The following is a 17,120-nucleotide window of genomic DNA, read 5'->3' as shown; positions in this document are numbered from 1 at the left end:
AGTTGCTGGACTATTTTCTCATTGGTGGTAAATCTAGCTTGTTAGTCAGAACACAAATTAGAGACGTTGTGGTGGCGCAATATTGGTAAATGTTATACAATGGGTTGAGGCAGTAGGAGGGATTTGCGTTTCCCCGCGCCTTCTGTCAGTGTTTACAATATAATGCTCGTGTCTTCAGTTACTAGTGTATTTTATATTGCAGTGTGTCTGTTTTTTCTATTGTATTTTAGGCGGATTATGTTTCCGTGAAACGTGCGATATCCACGGAGTGATTGGAAAATGGCTGGGGTGATCCGAAGGCTGGACGAGGCGGTAGTAAATCGCATTGCTGCAGGTGAAGTCATTCAACGGCCTGCTAATGCCATTAAAGAGATGATAGAAAATTGGTAAGAGTTAACTTAACATGGTACTAAAATTGTTGGGTGGGCTACACTAAATTGAAACTAAGTTTAACCGAAAAGGAAGTTAGGAGACGTAGTACATAGTATTAATATGAGAATTCTAGAAGGGTAGGTATCGGTGGTGGATTGAACTGAAGTTTAATTTGCGAGAATGCCTTAATGTTCATTGTTTACCCGATGTTTTGTACAATACATAGAGTCAACACGATTATTTGTCTAAACATTTCAAGTATTGGGAAGCTGGAACACTCATAATTAATGCACTTTGAAAATCATTTTTTATTATGTGGCAAGTGCTGAAAATGGCAGTCACTGGCTGGAGGTTCATTTTATGTTTATTTTTTTAATCTGTATTTTCGCCTTCTTTGCATCGCAAATTTCATAGCAATATGTATGTGTCTTTGACAAGTTGCAAAAAATAGAACTGAGGCTGTGTGTACCAGACCAAAACGTATACTCTGTATTTGGTGAATGTTATAGTCAGTACTGTGAAAATATTACTTTTTGGGACAGTAACGTGAAATGTCACCTTTGCTGTGTACGGTTGTAATATGCATTTCAAATCAAAAGATGAATATGATGCAAGTGTTCAGAATGTCAGCATTTATTTCAGGAGATTTTGTGAATACATGTTAAACCTTGTTAGAACAAAAATGTTTTTGTGTTCAATCCTCCAATTTCAGCAATGAGTAAAGTTAGTATTTGGTTACATGCCCTTTATTTTCACCAGACTCTTGATATGTTCCTTTGAGATGCTTTGCAGCCACTTAAATGCAGCCACTTTCAGATGTTGCTTGTTTTTGGACTTTTCTGACACTAGTTTCCTCTTCAACAAATAAGATACAAACTCAAGGTTTCACATGAGGAGATTGATTTGGCCAGTTCAAAAGTTCAGAAGTTACCACTTATTCTTCCTGATAGTGAAGACAGAAGCTTTTACGTTTTTAAGCTAAAGTTTTAATTAATATTTGCCTCATTAATATTTTGATTTGATTAGTACTGTACAAAACGATAACAATGATAATTAGTAATGGCAAAAACGATACTTCATTGTCCCAGTTCTTAGGAATTTCCCTGTATATATAATGGTAGGCAAGGTCACTGTAAGTGAATAACATTGCCTTATAGCAAATTATATGTTTGTTTCTATGATAATATAACTGAACATTAAATACTCAACTGGTAAACTTTTTTTTTTGCAGTTTGGATGCAAAAGCAACCAGTATACAGGTTACAGTGAAGGAAGGAGGGCTGAAGCTGATCCAGATTCAGGACAACGGCACAGGTATCCGGGTAAGTAAAGAGTAAGAGAAATGTAGAAAATGTGGTCTTTGATTTTTAATTTATATTATATATTTAATGAGTAGTGAAGACATTTTGCTTATAACTTCATCTAATATGTAAACAGAATGTAATCTACAGTATATTATGGAGAATTGTTTATGTCGGGATACTGTACATCAGATCATCTTCATTTGCTTTATTGCATTTCATGGAATAGGGAGAGAAAAGTGAATGTATAGTAGACAAGAATAAGAAGATCCTTGGTTAATTAAAAATGTTTTAAGATATTAATTTCATCTGTTATTTAAGGTGTATTTTTTATATTTAATTACATTTAGTATTTTAAATACATTAGTTAGGAATGATAACCAGTTGTGGATATAAATGATGAAGAGGTGAGGCTATTCTGTCTTCATAATTCATAATGTTAGTATAAGAATGTCCTACATTACAGAATAAATTATAAATTGCAGTTTATTAATTCATGTTACTTAACTTGTCATCTTGTGCTGTTTTTTTAATAGAAGGAGGATTTGGAAATAGTGTGTGAGAGATTTACTACAAGCAAACTAAAGACCTTTGAAGACCTTACAGCCATATCTACCTATGGTTTCAGAGGGGAGGTAAGTTTAACTGAAAAGACTATTAGATTTATACTGTGCTCTTCTTTGTTTACTGCATGCTGGTTTGAAGTTGTCTATAGGAAAGCATACATTTATCCACAGTTTTTTTTATTCTGTTGCCAACATGTTGTTTGTACAGTACTTAAGTAGACAGAAAACACAATGCAAAATTTTTTTGAACTTTACAAAATAATTAAATAAATAAAACATTCAGTGTATAAAAACTAGTAAGCATTTGCTTTCAGATTTAATAGTTTTAAAAAAGTGAGGGAGCAATATTACAAAAACATTTTGGTTGGGATAGAAAAAAATATTTTATAGTATGCCCAATGTACACCTAGGAGCAAGTAAACTTTTCAACTGTTGGGTCTTTTTCAGGTGACACCATAATTAACTTAAATATTTAAATATGCCACTATTGATATTTAATTTGTGCATCACAAGTTGTTTGCCTGAGCACTTCTTTAACAGTGCTGTTTTTCACTAATGCTTACTTGCAGTTCTAAGACAATTTGTTTAGTATCTGTCTGAAGTAATGTTCTTTAATAGGTTTCTTTATGTAAGCAGTTGATGTTTTGTAAACTCTAATGCAAATTAAACCATGCTTCAAGAATACATTGAAATCTTTTCACAGGCCCTTGCCAGTATAAGCCATGTGGCTCATGTAACAATTACAACCAAAACAGCTGATGGTAAATGTGCATATAGGTAAGAAAACATTACAATATCGCATTATTCCTGTGCCCATTTTGCCTTTCCTGTACTTCTCTCCACAATCCTTGAGAGCTGTGGCTGATAGTAGGATTGTGCTGTGGTATTTTTGCATTCAGATACTTTGCCAAATATTTATGATCTTTGTTTCGTGAGCTACAGGTGTACACTGGAGTCACATACTGTATAGACAACATATTAATTTTTTATTATTTTAACATGAAAGTTTAGATGAAAATTATATTTGTAAATTCTTTTTTGTTATAGCAGAGCTAGGTAAATAACACTGATCTTCCTATCTAAATGAACATCCCCTGGTTTATGGTCTTGTGGTTAAGGCTTTTTTGTATCTGCTGTCCATTTAGAGCCAGTTACTGTGATGGAAAGCTGAAGGTACCTCCCAAACCATGTGCTGGAAACCAGGGCACGCAGATTACTGTGAGTCTTTCTGTATAATGCAGCTAAGTTTCAATGTTTTTTATAAATAAATTAAATCATGTCTTTCTTTATTTATAAGTCACTGTTAGGTAAGAATCACTGATACTGGCAAATAATCCCAGTTTGCATAAGGATTGCTTTTTTGATATTTGTTTCTGTTATTCCTTGTTTAAACTAATATTTAATATATTTTTTAATGATATAAAGATAGATTTTTTTTTCTCAGACTTTTCTGAGTCATCATTTTTTACTTTGAGTTTGAGTTGATTGAAGAATGTTGACTGAGATCTTTACAGTCATCTCTTCTCAGGCAGATCATTCTTTCACAGGCAGGATTAAATCCAGATTGCTGCCAAGTGATTAAATCTAAAGTGACTAATGCTCTGTTTGAATGATCTCTACTGGAGCTCTCAGTACACTTAATTAGAAGTGGTAATAAACAATCATAGATCATTCTAGTTCTCTAACCCATGCTAACACAGGGAAAAGTTCCAGTTTTTGGCAGTCTCTTTGGACAATGTTCTATGTGCAGGTAGAAGATCTTTTCTACAATGTTGCTACACGAAGAAAAGCCCTGAGGAGCCCGAGTGAAGAGTATTCCAAAATTGTGGAAGTGGTTAGCAGGTCTGTTTTTTTTTATTGATTTTTTTTTTTTAGAAATAGATGAATATACTGCACATGTAATACTAAAGCACAAATAATCAAATGATAATAAAAAGTAACAACTGTAGTTATAACCAGCTGTTACAGACTACTGTAAATGAAGTAAAATAAGGTATATAAATGAAAAGTTATTTCACATATATGGTCATAAAAGTAATAATATTAGATAAATATTTTCTGTAATTTTAGGAGTCTGCACTCTTATGGTTGTGTAAAAGATGCAGTGATTTCTTAAGGAGAAGTGTGTCCTGTCATTGCTTAATGGTGATACATTGCCTATGGAAAGCTACTTTCCCAAGTAACACATTTTGTGTCTTAACAGTCTGAGATCAAGACATGTTCAGTCAGAACTAATTAGATTTATTTAAACATTGTAACACAAAACATCCAAGTAAAAAACAGATGTTTAAACATTCTGAATGGAGTTTAAAAATGAAATCCTTGAAAAATGGGCTAGGTAAGTGTACTCACCCCTTAGTAATAGCAATTGAAATTAACTCTGGTGTAACCAATTGCCTTCCAAATTGTAGCAATTCTGATGATTTCAGAATAAAATCAGCTGTTCCTATAGGTCTTTTCTGCTGGGTAGTGCATCTAGTTAAAGTTAGCTATGGGCAAAAAATAGGTATCAGGAGACCTCTGGGATACAATTGTGGAAACGCACAGAGCAGGAGATGGATATAAAAATATTTCAAAAGTCTTAAATATCCGTTGGAACACAGTCAATACAATCATTAATAAGTGGAAGGTACTGTATACAGCACCACCTTGCCTAGATCAGGTTGTCTTTTCAGATAGGATGACCAAGAAGACTAATCACAGAGACTAACAGAAACATTGAAGGACTTGCAGGACTTTATATCACACTGGACATGTCACAAGTACAGGACGGTGGCAGGAAGAAAACCACTACTCAAATTGATTGAGCTAAAACAGTTCTAGAAGGAGGAATGGGTAGACATTGCCAAATATAGGTGTGCTACATTGGAACAGACCTGTCCAAACAGAATTATGGGTAGATTTCAAGCAAAAGATGCTTCTACCAAGTACTGTACTAGCTCAGGGGTGTGTACACTTATCCAGCTCTTTTTTTATGGGTTTTCATTTGTAATTACTTTTCAGAATGTTTGAATATTTCTTTTCACTGTGAGGTTGTGTTACTATGTGTTACACTGTGTTAAAATGTAAATACAAAATACATTCTGATTTAATGTGTCTTGATTTCAGCCTGTTAGGCTACAAAACATGTTTGTGTGAAAAAGGTGTGTAGATTTTTGATGGCCACTGTAGTTTGGCCTATGCTTTCAATTCAGTAAGATCAAGATTTTTCCTATGTGAAGGAAGTAAAAACTAAAAATTAGAATGTAATAAATCATACAAATTTCCAAACAAGTCCGTTAGAGTCTAATTTTAAATCCCTTACCAGTTCGTCTTTTGAGCTTTAAATCTCTTCATCCACAGAGGAGAGTAATGGATAGATCTTACGTGATAACCTAGTTCCCTGTGATTTTTCTCCAGCCTCCTGTCAACAAAGGGAGATGATAATAATGGTAGAGACAGTCTTGACTGATGTCTTTAGGGCCCCTATCAATAGAAGATACTGAAAGAAGCAACTACCTGGAAAGAATAATTCAAGTATTTACATAAAATTTCAAATAGAATGCAGTTTTTCAAATTGTAATAAAGAAATAATTGTAATATGTTTCAATTCAGTTATTTCTAATGGACCTTAATCTTAACTGTATGCATAGCCAAGATGGTCTTTTCCTTTCATCTTGTTGTGTCTAATAAATATACTGTAGCAAATGAAAGACAACAGCATCTTGAATGAAAGCTACTATGGTACTGTTAGGCCATTTTTTAATTTACTCTTCTGAAGGGATGGGAGCTTCATCCCACAATTGTGACTCCCCAGTAGAATTTGCTTGTTTGTCCAGTGCTTTAAGCCATTTTATACTGTCAATTGTAGAAAATAATTAGTTCAGAATAGAATTTATATTTGTTCTAAATAGCCCATTAGAGACAGAGAGATACAATGCCATCTTTCAGGATCCTTAGTGATGACTTTCAGGATGGGCTCACATTTAGGATGATGCAGTTCGTTCAAATTAGCATATAATTGAATCCCTTAGTATGTAAAGCCACCTCAAGAGCATTTCAGAGGGAGGACCTGAAACATTCCGATCAGCTGTGTTGTGTGGCAGGACATCTTATTTGAACCATTTCATTTATGGGTTAAAACCACAGGTGCAAATATATTTGTTTGTTATAAGAACAGCAACATCTACATATAAACTGATTTTATGATAAATTGCTCCAGTTTGGATATGTTTTATAGTATAATTGTAACCAATAGCAGCAGCTAGAGGCTCAATAAGAATAGAAAATAAAAGCCGGGATAGTTGGCAACTGTGTCTAGTACCCAGATATAGCCAAAGGAGTTGTGAAATTATTCCATTCCTTTCGGGGAAGTATATAACAATTTAACCAATTTAACAAAGATTTTACCTCCAAGATGTTCCAAAACAGCAGGGTGTGCTGCTGTTCTTTTATTTAGATTGTGCCTGTGGGCATTTACTTGAATGGTTAATGGACCGATTAATGATAAAAGCAGGATAAACAACAGTGGAAAATACATTTTAGGATGCTAAAAGTTTATTGAACACAAACTTTATTTGCAGATATTTATAGTTATGAGAAAGGGAATATGTGACTGTAATAAAAGATGTTATTGTCTGAAATGAAAGAAGATTCAATTTTAGGGTGAAAGTTAGAATCTGAATCCAGGTCACAAAACAAGATATTTTTTCTAAATCTCAAAAGGCAGAATTAAGGTTTGTATCTTAAAACTAAACACAGTTGCACAAAGGTTTAAAAGGCAGTACTTTACAGAAGTTATGTCTCAAGAAGTTTAAGTTTTCAGTCTCTTAAATCTCAAGTCTCTTAATACACAAACATTTTTGTTTTTTAGGTATGCTATACACAATTCTGGTAAAAGCTTTGCTGTAAAAAAGGTGGGTTAATGTGTTCAAACCTTTCAAAAAATTGTGGAATGATTCTTGTATTGAGCGTCACAGTGATGTGTTGGTTGGCACAGCTCACTCAAAGCATTTGGGATTTGGGCTTGATTCTGGTCCTGGGGATCTGTCTGTGTGGGGTTTCCATTCATGTAGGATTTCTCCAGGTGCACCAGTTTCATCTTTCAGTCCACCAAAGACATGGTGACAAGGTTTGCTTATCTACTCTAAATTCCCTGTTTCCCTGAGGCCCTGTGATGGACTGGCCACATCAGTGGGGAGAGAGGTCATGTGCTCTCAGTCTCCAATTGTATGACGCCCTGTGCTTCATTAAAAAGTTCTTGTGTGCTGTGACTTACTATTCATTGATGGGTGGATACATGTGTATCTTTTAACTTTGTGTTTTCTGAATCAGAACAGTGAAATAAAACCGTTACGTTTCACCACTAGTAGTGTTTTGCCTTGTAATGTACTACAGGAGAAACAGTTTTCTTTCTTTCTTTCTTTCTTCCTTAGCTGTGTTATTTTTCTTGGGATTATTGTGACCAGTTCTGCTTTGTTTTTAACTATTTTATTTCAGCAAGGGGAGACTGTGGCAGATGTCAGAACTCTTCCAAATGCTTCCACAGTTGATAATATCCGGGCAGTTTTTGGGAATGCTGTTAGCAGGTAAGAAGATGATCATATTTAAAATTATTTCAGACATTGCATGTGCCTCTTCACATGATGTAAGCTTCATTGCTGTACACATTGCTCTCAGAGTAAGGAACATCACAGTTTCTTGCTCACGAGACAATTAAAGGACTGAAATCATACTTCTGTTATGGCAACATGGAAAATATGGAGGATAGTATATCTTGATGGAAAGAGATGATCATTAAACTATTTCATTAAATACATATCACGCTTTTAGGTATTTGAAGTATCACACTATTCTAGATCTGTAGTATTACATATTCAGAACCGTATGCTGTGAGATTCAAATTGTGCTGAACTGTTTCTACCCCATTATTTTGACCTCCTCAACAGGGAGTTGATTGAAGTTGGCTGTGATGATCAGAAGCTGGCTTACAAACTGAAAGGCTTCATCTCTAATGCCAACTACTCTGTCAAGAAATGCATCTTTCTGCTCTTCATTAACCGTATGTATCTGTGACAGACCCTGCCCTTAACCAGGGCAGTTCTTGAACTCACGATGGTCATAAATTCAAGTTCAGAAGGCATAAGCTGCATGCCTTTAAAAAAAAAAACATACCCCCAAAACACCATGCATGCCTGTTTATATTAGTCAAACAAAAACCTTATTATACCCTTGTGAGAATGTGAAAGGGGAATTTTTGCCCCTAAAACAATGTAAATATGCAGGGTCCAAGACCGCTAGAGTGTAAACTTTGCCCATGTGGCTTTAAGCTGGAGGTTTTCCCGTAGGAATTAATAGAATAGAGTCTTGTTAGTGACCATAAGTTAGACTAAGTTTCTGTTTCACTTGTAGCTACCAAATACAGTACAAACTAAACGGTACAAGTTACTTAATGCAACTTATAGCAAAAGGACATAGAAAGAAAAAAATAATATCATACCATTTGGACACCTGTATATACATTTAATATACTTATAACACATAGAAAACAATAAATAGAAATAAATACTGTCACAACTCCTTTTGAATTGTGGTCTTGTTGAAAGCAACAAAGTCTTTCATAACTTCTGAGGTATATATATTTTCCTACGCACTGTTGATGGATGTAAGTTTGCAGTGAAACTTTGATCCATTGGTTGAATAAGCAATGTAATTGGTAGTGGTAAGAATTCAGCTTTAATGTTGAGGTATGACGATTCATAATTGAAGTCATAAGCAACATCATTGTCTGCAAAAGGAAGAATTTTTAATATTCGATTTTGTTCTTCAGAATAATTTTCATTTCCTGAACAAAATAATCCATGAATCACCTGTGTTGCAAGCTTTTTGTGTCTTGAAGGCGTATTCCTTTTCTTTTGGGGAAGTATATAAAACTTTTAACCAATTTAACAAAGATGTTACCTCCAAGATGTTCTAAAACAGCAGGGTTGTTACAGTACTTGCTGCTGTTCTTTATTTAGATTGTGCCTGTGGGCATTTGCTTGAATGGTTAATAGACTGATTAATGATAAACGCAGGATAAACAACAGTGGAAAATACAGAATACGATGCATCACGCTAAACAATTATTAAACATTACCTGTATTTACTGAAATTTATAATAATGAGATTTCAATTGAATTCATATTTTTCATAAAAAAATTGAAAGAAGATTACATTTAGTGGGAAACTTCAAAGCTGAATCCAGGTCACCAAAACCTGGTATTGTTTCTAAATCTTTACATATTTTATGATGGGCCTAGAAGTCGTTGCTCATTTGTTTTCTCCTTTCAGATCGTTTGGTTGAATCAAGTGCTCTGAAGAAGGCCATAGAAACAGTCTATGCTGCGTATCTCCCTAAAAACACACACCCCTACCTTTACCTAAGGTGGGTGGGACCAGGGAAGAGGAACATTTTGTACCATTGAGTAAAGTGCGTCTGCTTAAAGAGTAACTTTCCCCTGTTTTGTCATGACAGCCTTGAAATCGCCCCTCACAATGTTGATGTAAACGTGCACCCCACCAAACATGAAGTACACTTTTTGCATGAGGACAGCATAATCGAGAGTGTGCAGAAACACATTGAGAGCAAGCTGCTGGGCTCCAATTCCTCACGCACATATTTCACACAGGTAAGCCTGTGTATGCATGCTCACAGCATTGCCCATTGTACAGGGGAAAAGTGGAGTGGTGACCTGAAGTGCAGATCTCTGTTGCAATATTCAATGAATATTTATATGGCTCCCAGGTTTGCAAAAGATATTCTTAATAGGAGCCTAAAAAGTTAATTTGTCAGTCACAAATATCAAGTGGTGATTGAATTATTCAAATTATAGGCTTTTGTATCTGAGGATATACTGTATTAGAATGTCCTCTTGTTGAGTGAAAAGTGTTATGCCTCTCCCATTGGCTTTCTTGTTTTTAATCTCTTGCTGTCTGCCTATAGACTCTCCTCCCTGGCCCTGTGGTGTCTTCCAGTGATGTTGTAAAGCCGGGCTCCAGCTCTTCCTCTGGCTCTGTTGACAGAGTGTACGCCCACCAGATGGTGCGCACAGATTTCCGGGCCCAGAAGCTGGATGCTTTCCTCCAGCCAGCAAGTAACGCCACCCAGGCACCTGCTGCCGAGTCCACGGAGCCGCAGGAGCCCAAGAGCAGCACTGCCTCTAGTACTCAGGCCGAGCCCTGTGACGTTGACATGCAGGACCTGAGAAGTGCAGACCTGACAGCTGCCCTGGCTGGAGATCAGGTTGACCCCACAGAGACCACCAGTGCCGACTGCTTACCTCCTGCTGATCCCCCCAAGTATGGTTTTATAAACAGTTTTTACACTCTGAAACTTGGAGTTTCGGTATGTTAAGGACATGCTATATATAGACTATGTGCTTGGTACTTTTGGAGAGCTGTTCTTTCTACAAATAAAATACTAACCTTTTATGTTGTTTTGTTTATGGTATCTCAGATATATTTTAACTATTTTCTAAGACTATTGAAATGTTTATCTTGGATTAATTGAAGAATCAATTCTTCCTTGCATCATTTAATTTAGTTGGAGTGTGGCAATGTCCACAATAGGGGGTTATCAAACACACATCTGAAAAATGTAATGTGCAAGTCTTAATGTGTCAAAGCTGTGGTATTAGTGGTATTAAAGCTGAAACAAAATTTAATTGCTAAGTGGTCACAATGTGTGGATTGTTAACACTACCCCTTTAGATTAAAAGGTCAGTGTTTTTTTGAAGTACCAAGTCTAACATCATGTACTTTAAACTGTGGATAGCCTCAAGAACATCATCCTTTCCTTCTGAATTACCATTTATATCACTTCTAAAAACTGTACTTTGTGTAAACCAGTTTATTCCAGTACTGCTTCCACTTGATTATCTTAATTCCTCTTAATGACTTAATTGTGTCTTCTTATTCTAGAGACCACAGCAAGTACTGCTGATGTAAAGACTGTGATTTGTGGCTGTTGAGGAGTATGATTTGCCCAGAATGGTTTGCGACTGTATTTTTTGTTGCATTTCAGGAAGCGTCCCAGGGTGAGCCCAGATGTGGAAATGAAGGAGTCCGAGATTGAGAGCAACCTGACCGCTGCTGCGTTACCGAGGAGACGTGTCATAAAGTTAACAAGCATCAGGGAATTGCGCACAGTGATCAGTGACCAGGCCCACAAAGGTCAGGGGCGCGTCTGTGGCACATTTCACTGACTGAATTCTCAGTTTATCTATGCAAGATTCTTTTTCTCTTACTCATGAGGGATGAGTGTGCACTACTTCGCAACCATCTTAGACATTTTATATTGTTCCACCCCTTTCACTCAGATGTTTTTTCCGTCTTTATGCAGAGACACTTTTATGGTGGTCTACTGAGGTTTTAGCCATTTTCTTTTAAGATTGTAGTTAATGTTCCGAAATCTTACTGTATATTATCTGTCATTTGCATTTATCTGCCATTATCAAATAAATGCATTTATTTATTGTTATTTAATCAATGTTTTTGAGTCTTTATTAAATCTTTCTTTGGACAAAACCTTAGCTTCTTGACAGATTTTATTATATTATATTAATTGTATTATTATATTGAAATAATAAACAGTAGGTATTTTTTTATGTTAAAACCTGCTGATAAAACACAAGTGAAAGATGTAACATTCAACAAAGTCTAAAAAAGCAGGTAATGTTGTATGTAAATTACAATCCTATTGCAATTGTCTGCTTTTATGGATTTGTATTTGATTTTGATTGTGGTTTTCACATTTTAATCATCAGTTGTTAAACAATAAAAAAGAGGCTATCTTTTAAATCTTGTCCTGATAAAGATCCTGTGTATATTGGATGTTGGTATTAAGTTTAGTAATGATAAAATCTATTTTGGAGCATTTAAAACAAGTGTGTAGGCAGGTAAAAATGCTATGTGGAATGGACGATATAGGGGTCTGGAGCTGTAGGAAAGTTATGGGTGAGGCACTTGTTATACCCTTGAGCAAGGTATTATATTATAGACTATATAAATAGGTGCAAATGTTTTGGACAGTCACATAAATATGTTTGTGGCTTATTTGTGCCATATATGCAAACTAGGTACACTGTCCTCCAAGCATATTGGGACAGCAAAATCATAACTGTTATTTTTGTTTTATAGTCAGCAAAGTTTACTTGTAGTTCAGGTGGGTAGCTGCGTCAGCATGCGTAGGCTGCAAAGGAACAAGTAATAGGTTTATTCCATGCTGAAAAAAAGAAGAAGAAAGAGAACACAACGTTTCGGCCGTGGAGCCTTCTTCAGGTGTCACCTGAAGAAGGCTCCACGGCCGAAACGTTGTGTTCTCTTTCTTCTTCTTTTTTTCAGCATGGAATAAACCTATTACTTGTTCCTTTAAAGTTTACTTGTGATCATGATATGTACAATAAATATACAGTACATTTTGTTATTGGGTGTTTCACGCATTATATTAGAACAAAGACATACGTTTTGTATAACCCAGTGATTTCCATGACAGTTAAGTACTGGGGTAAATTCAATTTAAATAAACTTCAGCATATACAGTATTTGGTTACATATCCCTTTAAGGCAATAATTGCACCAAGTAATCTACTCATTGAGCTCACCAATAAGATAAATGTATGCATGGAATTACAAATATATTGTACTTATTCATATCACAATGATATCATGGTATTAGTTGCAAATACAAATTGAATGAAAAAAGTTTCTGATATTCCATTACACATTAAATATGTGTGTTTTCACTTTTTATATTATTTTGTATTGGTCATTTGTCATGTATTATTCCTGACAGATTTTTGTTCCAAAGTAATTCCAAAGTAAGAAATCATATTTGGTTGCCACCATATTGTATTGTCTGTCAGTGAGCAGTTAGTGTGTGCCATACTCGAGTGTATAATTATCCTCATCCACACATTCAGAGCTGTGCAGTCCTCTTAGAGATATTTTTAAAATGAATTATGGGAGAAAAAGGCTAGTAATTCAAGCTTAAAGAATAGTGAGATATAATGCAATTAAAAATGAAAATGCTCTAAAGGCAGGACACTTTCAGTCATTTTTCCCTGTATTGAGTTGTCTCACTTTTTTGTTGTTGAAGGTCTTCAGGAGATGCTGCAAAATCACTCCTATGTGGGCTGTGTAAGCCCTCAGTGGGCTCTCATCCAGCATCAAACTAAACTGTACCTCCTCAATACCACCAAGCTCAGGTCAGTTGCAACCACCATATTGGTTTGAAGAAACTTCCTGGTAAGCTACAGGCTGGTTAGCTACAGCGCTGGTCCATGTCAAGGTTATGGAAGAAAACAAAATGTGGCTGTCAGTATTTATTTTATATCTTTACTGGTCTTGAGATCAATGTTTTGATCTCTTTCGGCTCATGTAAGATATAAAACATAATTAGTAATTAATCTAGGATCTCTGATAAGATGTGAAACTAATTTAATCTATGATGAGTATGGCTTCCAATATTTAGGTGACATGCTGACCCAGGGCTACTTTTCATGTCCTCGTCACATCAGTTGGGAACCATTTCAGTGATTCCTAACTACCTAATTGCTATTACAGTAAAATTATTCATTTTGGAACACTTGAAGGAGCAAATTTAAGTGATGAAAGGAAATTGCTTTAAAAATGTGAATGAAACAATTTTTTCAAATTGAGCATGATTCATCTAAATGTTGATGCATTTCTATTTTTAATTACAGTCAGGAGCTCTTTTATCAGATTCTCATATATGACTTCGGGAATTTTGGTGTTCTAAGATTATCCGTAAGTAATTTTAAAATATTTTACCCAATATGTGAAAGGTTAGGGAAATTTATTCATATTACAAAACAGAAATACAAGCTTCTTGTAGTTTATCTTAGCCAAAATCCAAAATCTTAGAAGGACTGTTTTGCACCTCTACAAGACTGGTCTCCTAAGTCTAGCCTGCAGAATCCCTGATTTAGCACGTGTTTCATACACTAATCCGGGATGGAGGATCCTTAAAGACCTCTGAGTTAAGTGCTGTGCTGTGTTCATATGCTAAGAGGTGCTCTGTGTTGCAGACCCCAGCTCCTCTATACGACTTGGCCATGCTGGCCCTGGACAGTCCAGAGAGTGGCTGGACAGAGGAAGATGGACCCAAGGAGGGTCTAGCCGAGTATATTGTGGAGTTCCTCAAGAAGAAAGCAGAGATGCTGGAGGATTACTTCTCCATGGAGATCGATGAGGTCTGTTAACAAACAGCCATTATCCAAGCAGGCACACAACAGTTCTTGACCTTGATAATGCAGATGTTTTAGGTCAGTAGGAAACAATTTAGACTTATTTTTCTGGCTTTTGTTCATCATGAACTCTCTTAACTAAATTTACTTGAGTACCATATAAAATAAAGATTATTTGTCTTACCAGTTTTATGTTCAGACAAATTGCAATTGTTTTTGTTTTTTTCAGGAGAAAACAGTTGGTGACCTTCAAGTTGTTATACTATAAAATTGCTTTAATGTGGCTCCTTTGCACACTATTAGTGTATCACTGAATTTTTTTTTTGTGGTTCTGAAAAGAACAGGAGTGTATTTCAGTCTCTGGGTAATGGCTTCTATGAACTTTCCACGAAAGGTTTGTCATCTTTCAAAGAGTGATGATATCTTATTATAATATATATTCTACTGCTTTGGCTTTAAATAATTTTCTCTTGAACATTTAACTGATTCTGCAGAAGAAACATTATTCAACAGTACTGTCTTTGTGAGTGATCTGTCCAAAACAAAGTTTTTTCTTATTGTTGCAGACATTCTTGTTCTTTCATTTAAATAATATATTTGTTTCAATACAATTACTTTTAGCTTCAAAATGTTTTTTGTATTGTAGAAAAATGCTGATTCTATCAAACAACCAATAGCTTTCTTCAATATCCTTCAATATTAGTATGTAATGACAATAGGTGGCCACATGGGGGAGAGTTGTGGTCAGTATGACTCATTCTTCCTTGTTGTATTTATGTTTTAATATCTGTTGGCAGGAAGGGAACCTCACTGGTCTGCCACTACTGTTAGACAACTATGTCCCAGCGGTAGAGGGACTGCCTATGTTCATCCTGCGTCTGGCCACAGAGGTACAGGAAAAGGAGGATTTTCATATTTTATACTAAAACTATTTAAGAAAAACTCCAAGAATTAAATAGCAAGTGTTTATTTAAGGGCTTACTCATGGTACAATTTAACCTAACATGCTAGATTAGGGGTTACCCACTAGCCTTAGGATGAGGAGGCTATTATCTCCATGCAGAGTGAGGAGTTAATAAAAAGGTAGCTGTGTATTTACAGTTTTTTTAATTTAGGAAATTATGTTAGGAACTTTTGAGTTAGGACATCTGAGGCCAAACCTTCGTTGTAAACTCCGTGAACAGTATTCTGTCATAAAACATCAAGTACCTTGTATAATCTTGATGTTGTCTGGCATGATTTATTTATTCTGTTTCTGATCTCTAAGGCCTGATAACGTGGAAAAAAATCATGGTTTGCAGGTGAACTGGGATGAAGAGAAAGTGTGCTTTGACTCATTCAGCAGAGAATGCAGCCTGTTTTATTCCATCAGAAAACAGTACATACTGGAGGAGCCTGCAGGGCCTGAGCAGCAGGTATACGCTTATGTATTTATGAACTAAAGCTAAATAGTGCTGCACAAATGATAAAGCATGGCTGGAGTTGGCTGGACTTTCTCAGACTGCCACGCAGTGAAGATACACTCGAGATGTGCTAAGCCTAGACTCTTGTAGTGATTTCAGGGACCATGGCACTCCAGTGTAACTGTAGAGCCCTATGGGGCATATACTATGGTAAAATACAAATGGCTGTGACAGGTGGACATTGAAAGGTCAGAGGAGTGTGTTCACTGATCCTCTCAGTAAGGTACAGCAGTGGTAATCAGGATCATACTTCCACATACAGTTTATGCAAAATAAGTGACTGTAATTTCTCCATTTTCCTTTGTTTTTTATAGACAGAGGAGCTGGGATCAAGTGGGACTTCATGGAAGTGGACTGTTGAACATGTCATTTTCAAAGCTTTTAGGACACACCTTGCTCCTCCGAAACACTTCACAGAAGATGGCAGTATCCTCCAGATTGCAAACCTGCCAGATCTTTACAGAGTCTTTGAGAGGTGCTGAAGGTGCATCCTTACTGGGCAAACATTAAGGAAGGACAATGCAGTAAGATGAAAAAAAATCCAAGATTATCTAACCACTGATAGGATTTAACGGATTTTCTGCTTCAGATGTGGGTTCTTACTGTTTGTTTCCTAAATGGTTATCTAACACTTAGTAAGCAGCTTTTGTTTTCTTTTGGAAAAGTGTTTTCATTTCTTTTATGTGACTGATTCTGACTACTGAACAATAAATATTTTAATGTTGCTTCAGTTTTATTTATAAGCTTGATTGTAAAAAGCGACACCAAGGTCACTAGGCAGGCTGAGTCAGGATTCTAAATTTAAATATAGTAGACACTTCGCAGGGCTGTTCAGTGATGAGAACAGATCTTTAATTCAGAGAAATAAAACTGGGACTTGCTTCACAAGTGCTGTGTATGAATGAGTCAGACTGTAAATGTTGCCATTACATAGTTTTCTAAAGATAGTCAATAACTTATTAATATCCCATGAGAATCTGAACAGGGACTCTTTAGAAGTCTGATAAATTAACATGGACAAGTAGATTCAGATGTACATACTGTACTGTAGATTAAAAACTGAATATTCCTATTACCTTTCCTTGCATTATTATTGCATAATAGACAGTTTGATATTTGCAAAAATTGAGATGCTGTATTACAGATAATAAAATAAGATTTTGTTATTTTGTGTATAAAAGCCTTCTGAAG

General features: G+C 35.7%; 1 protein-coding gene across 3 annotated transcripts; it reads left to right on the top strand.

Annotated features, from left to right (window-relative positions):
• Positions 1-33: 33 nt before the first annotated feature.
• On the top strand, positions 34-16,654 carry mlh1 (mutL homolog 1, colon cancer, nonpolyposis type 2 (E. coli)). Of its 3 annotated transcripts, none has more exons than XM_006635701.3 (20): positions 34-85; positions 231-386; positions 1,604-1,694; positions 2,210-2,308; positions 2,943-3,016; positions 3,385-3,457; positions 3,990-4,081; positions 7,092-7,134; positions 7,718-7,806; positions 8,167-8,279; positions 9,551-9,644; positions 9,735-9,888; positions 10,203-10,558; positions 11,283-11,431; positions 13,356-13,464; positions 13,963-14,026; positions 14,308-14,472; positions 15,264-15,356; positions 15,768-15,881; positions 16,244-16,654. In XM_006635701.3, exons 2-20 carry the CDS (start codon positions 280-282, stop codon positions 16,409-16,411), a joined length of 2,247 nt encoding a protein of 748 aa, XP_006635764.2. In that variant the 5' UTR covers positions 34-85; positions 231-279; the 3' UTR covers positions 16,412-16,654. The 3 variants fall into 3 exon arrangements, with proteins under 3 accessions (XP_006635764.2, XP_015212725.2, XP_015212724.2); XM_015357238.2 differs by lacking the exon at positions 34-85 and adding an exon at positions 128-144; XM_015357239.2 differs by lacking the exons at positions 34-85; positions 16,244-16,654 and having other exon boundaries at positions 98-386; positions 15,734-15,856.
• Positions 16,655-17,120: the final 466 nt, after the last annotated feature.

The sequence above is a fragment of the Lepisosteus oculatus genome, chromosome 10, assembly GCF_040954835.1.
Source record: "Lepisosteus oculatus isolate fLepOcu1 chromosome 10, fLepOcu1.hap2, whole genome shotgun sequence".
NCBI lineage: Eukaryota > Metazoa > Chordata > Actinopteri > Semionotiformes > Lepisosteidae > Lepisosteus > Lepisosteus oculatus.
This window is presented reverse-complemented; position numbering and strand designations above follow the sequence as displayed.

Bases quoted from the DNA above. Each gene is read 5' to 3' on its own strand.
- mlh1 (XM_006635701.3), top strand. From the start codon at position 280: ATGGCTGGGGTGATCCGAAGGCTGGACGAGGCGGTAGTAAATCGCATT. The intron at 1,695-2,209 runs GTAAGTAAAGAG...TTTTTTTAATAG, and splicing joins ACAACGGCACAGGTATCCGG to AAGGAGGATTTGGAAATAGT. The intron at 10,559-11,282 runs GTATGGTTTTAT...GTTGCATTTCAG, and splicing joins CCTCCTGCTGATCCCCCCAA to GAAGCGTCCCAGGGTGAGCC.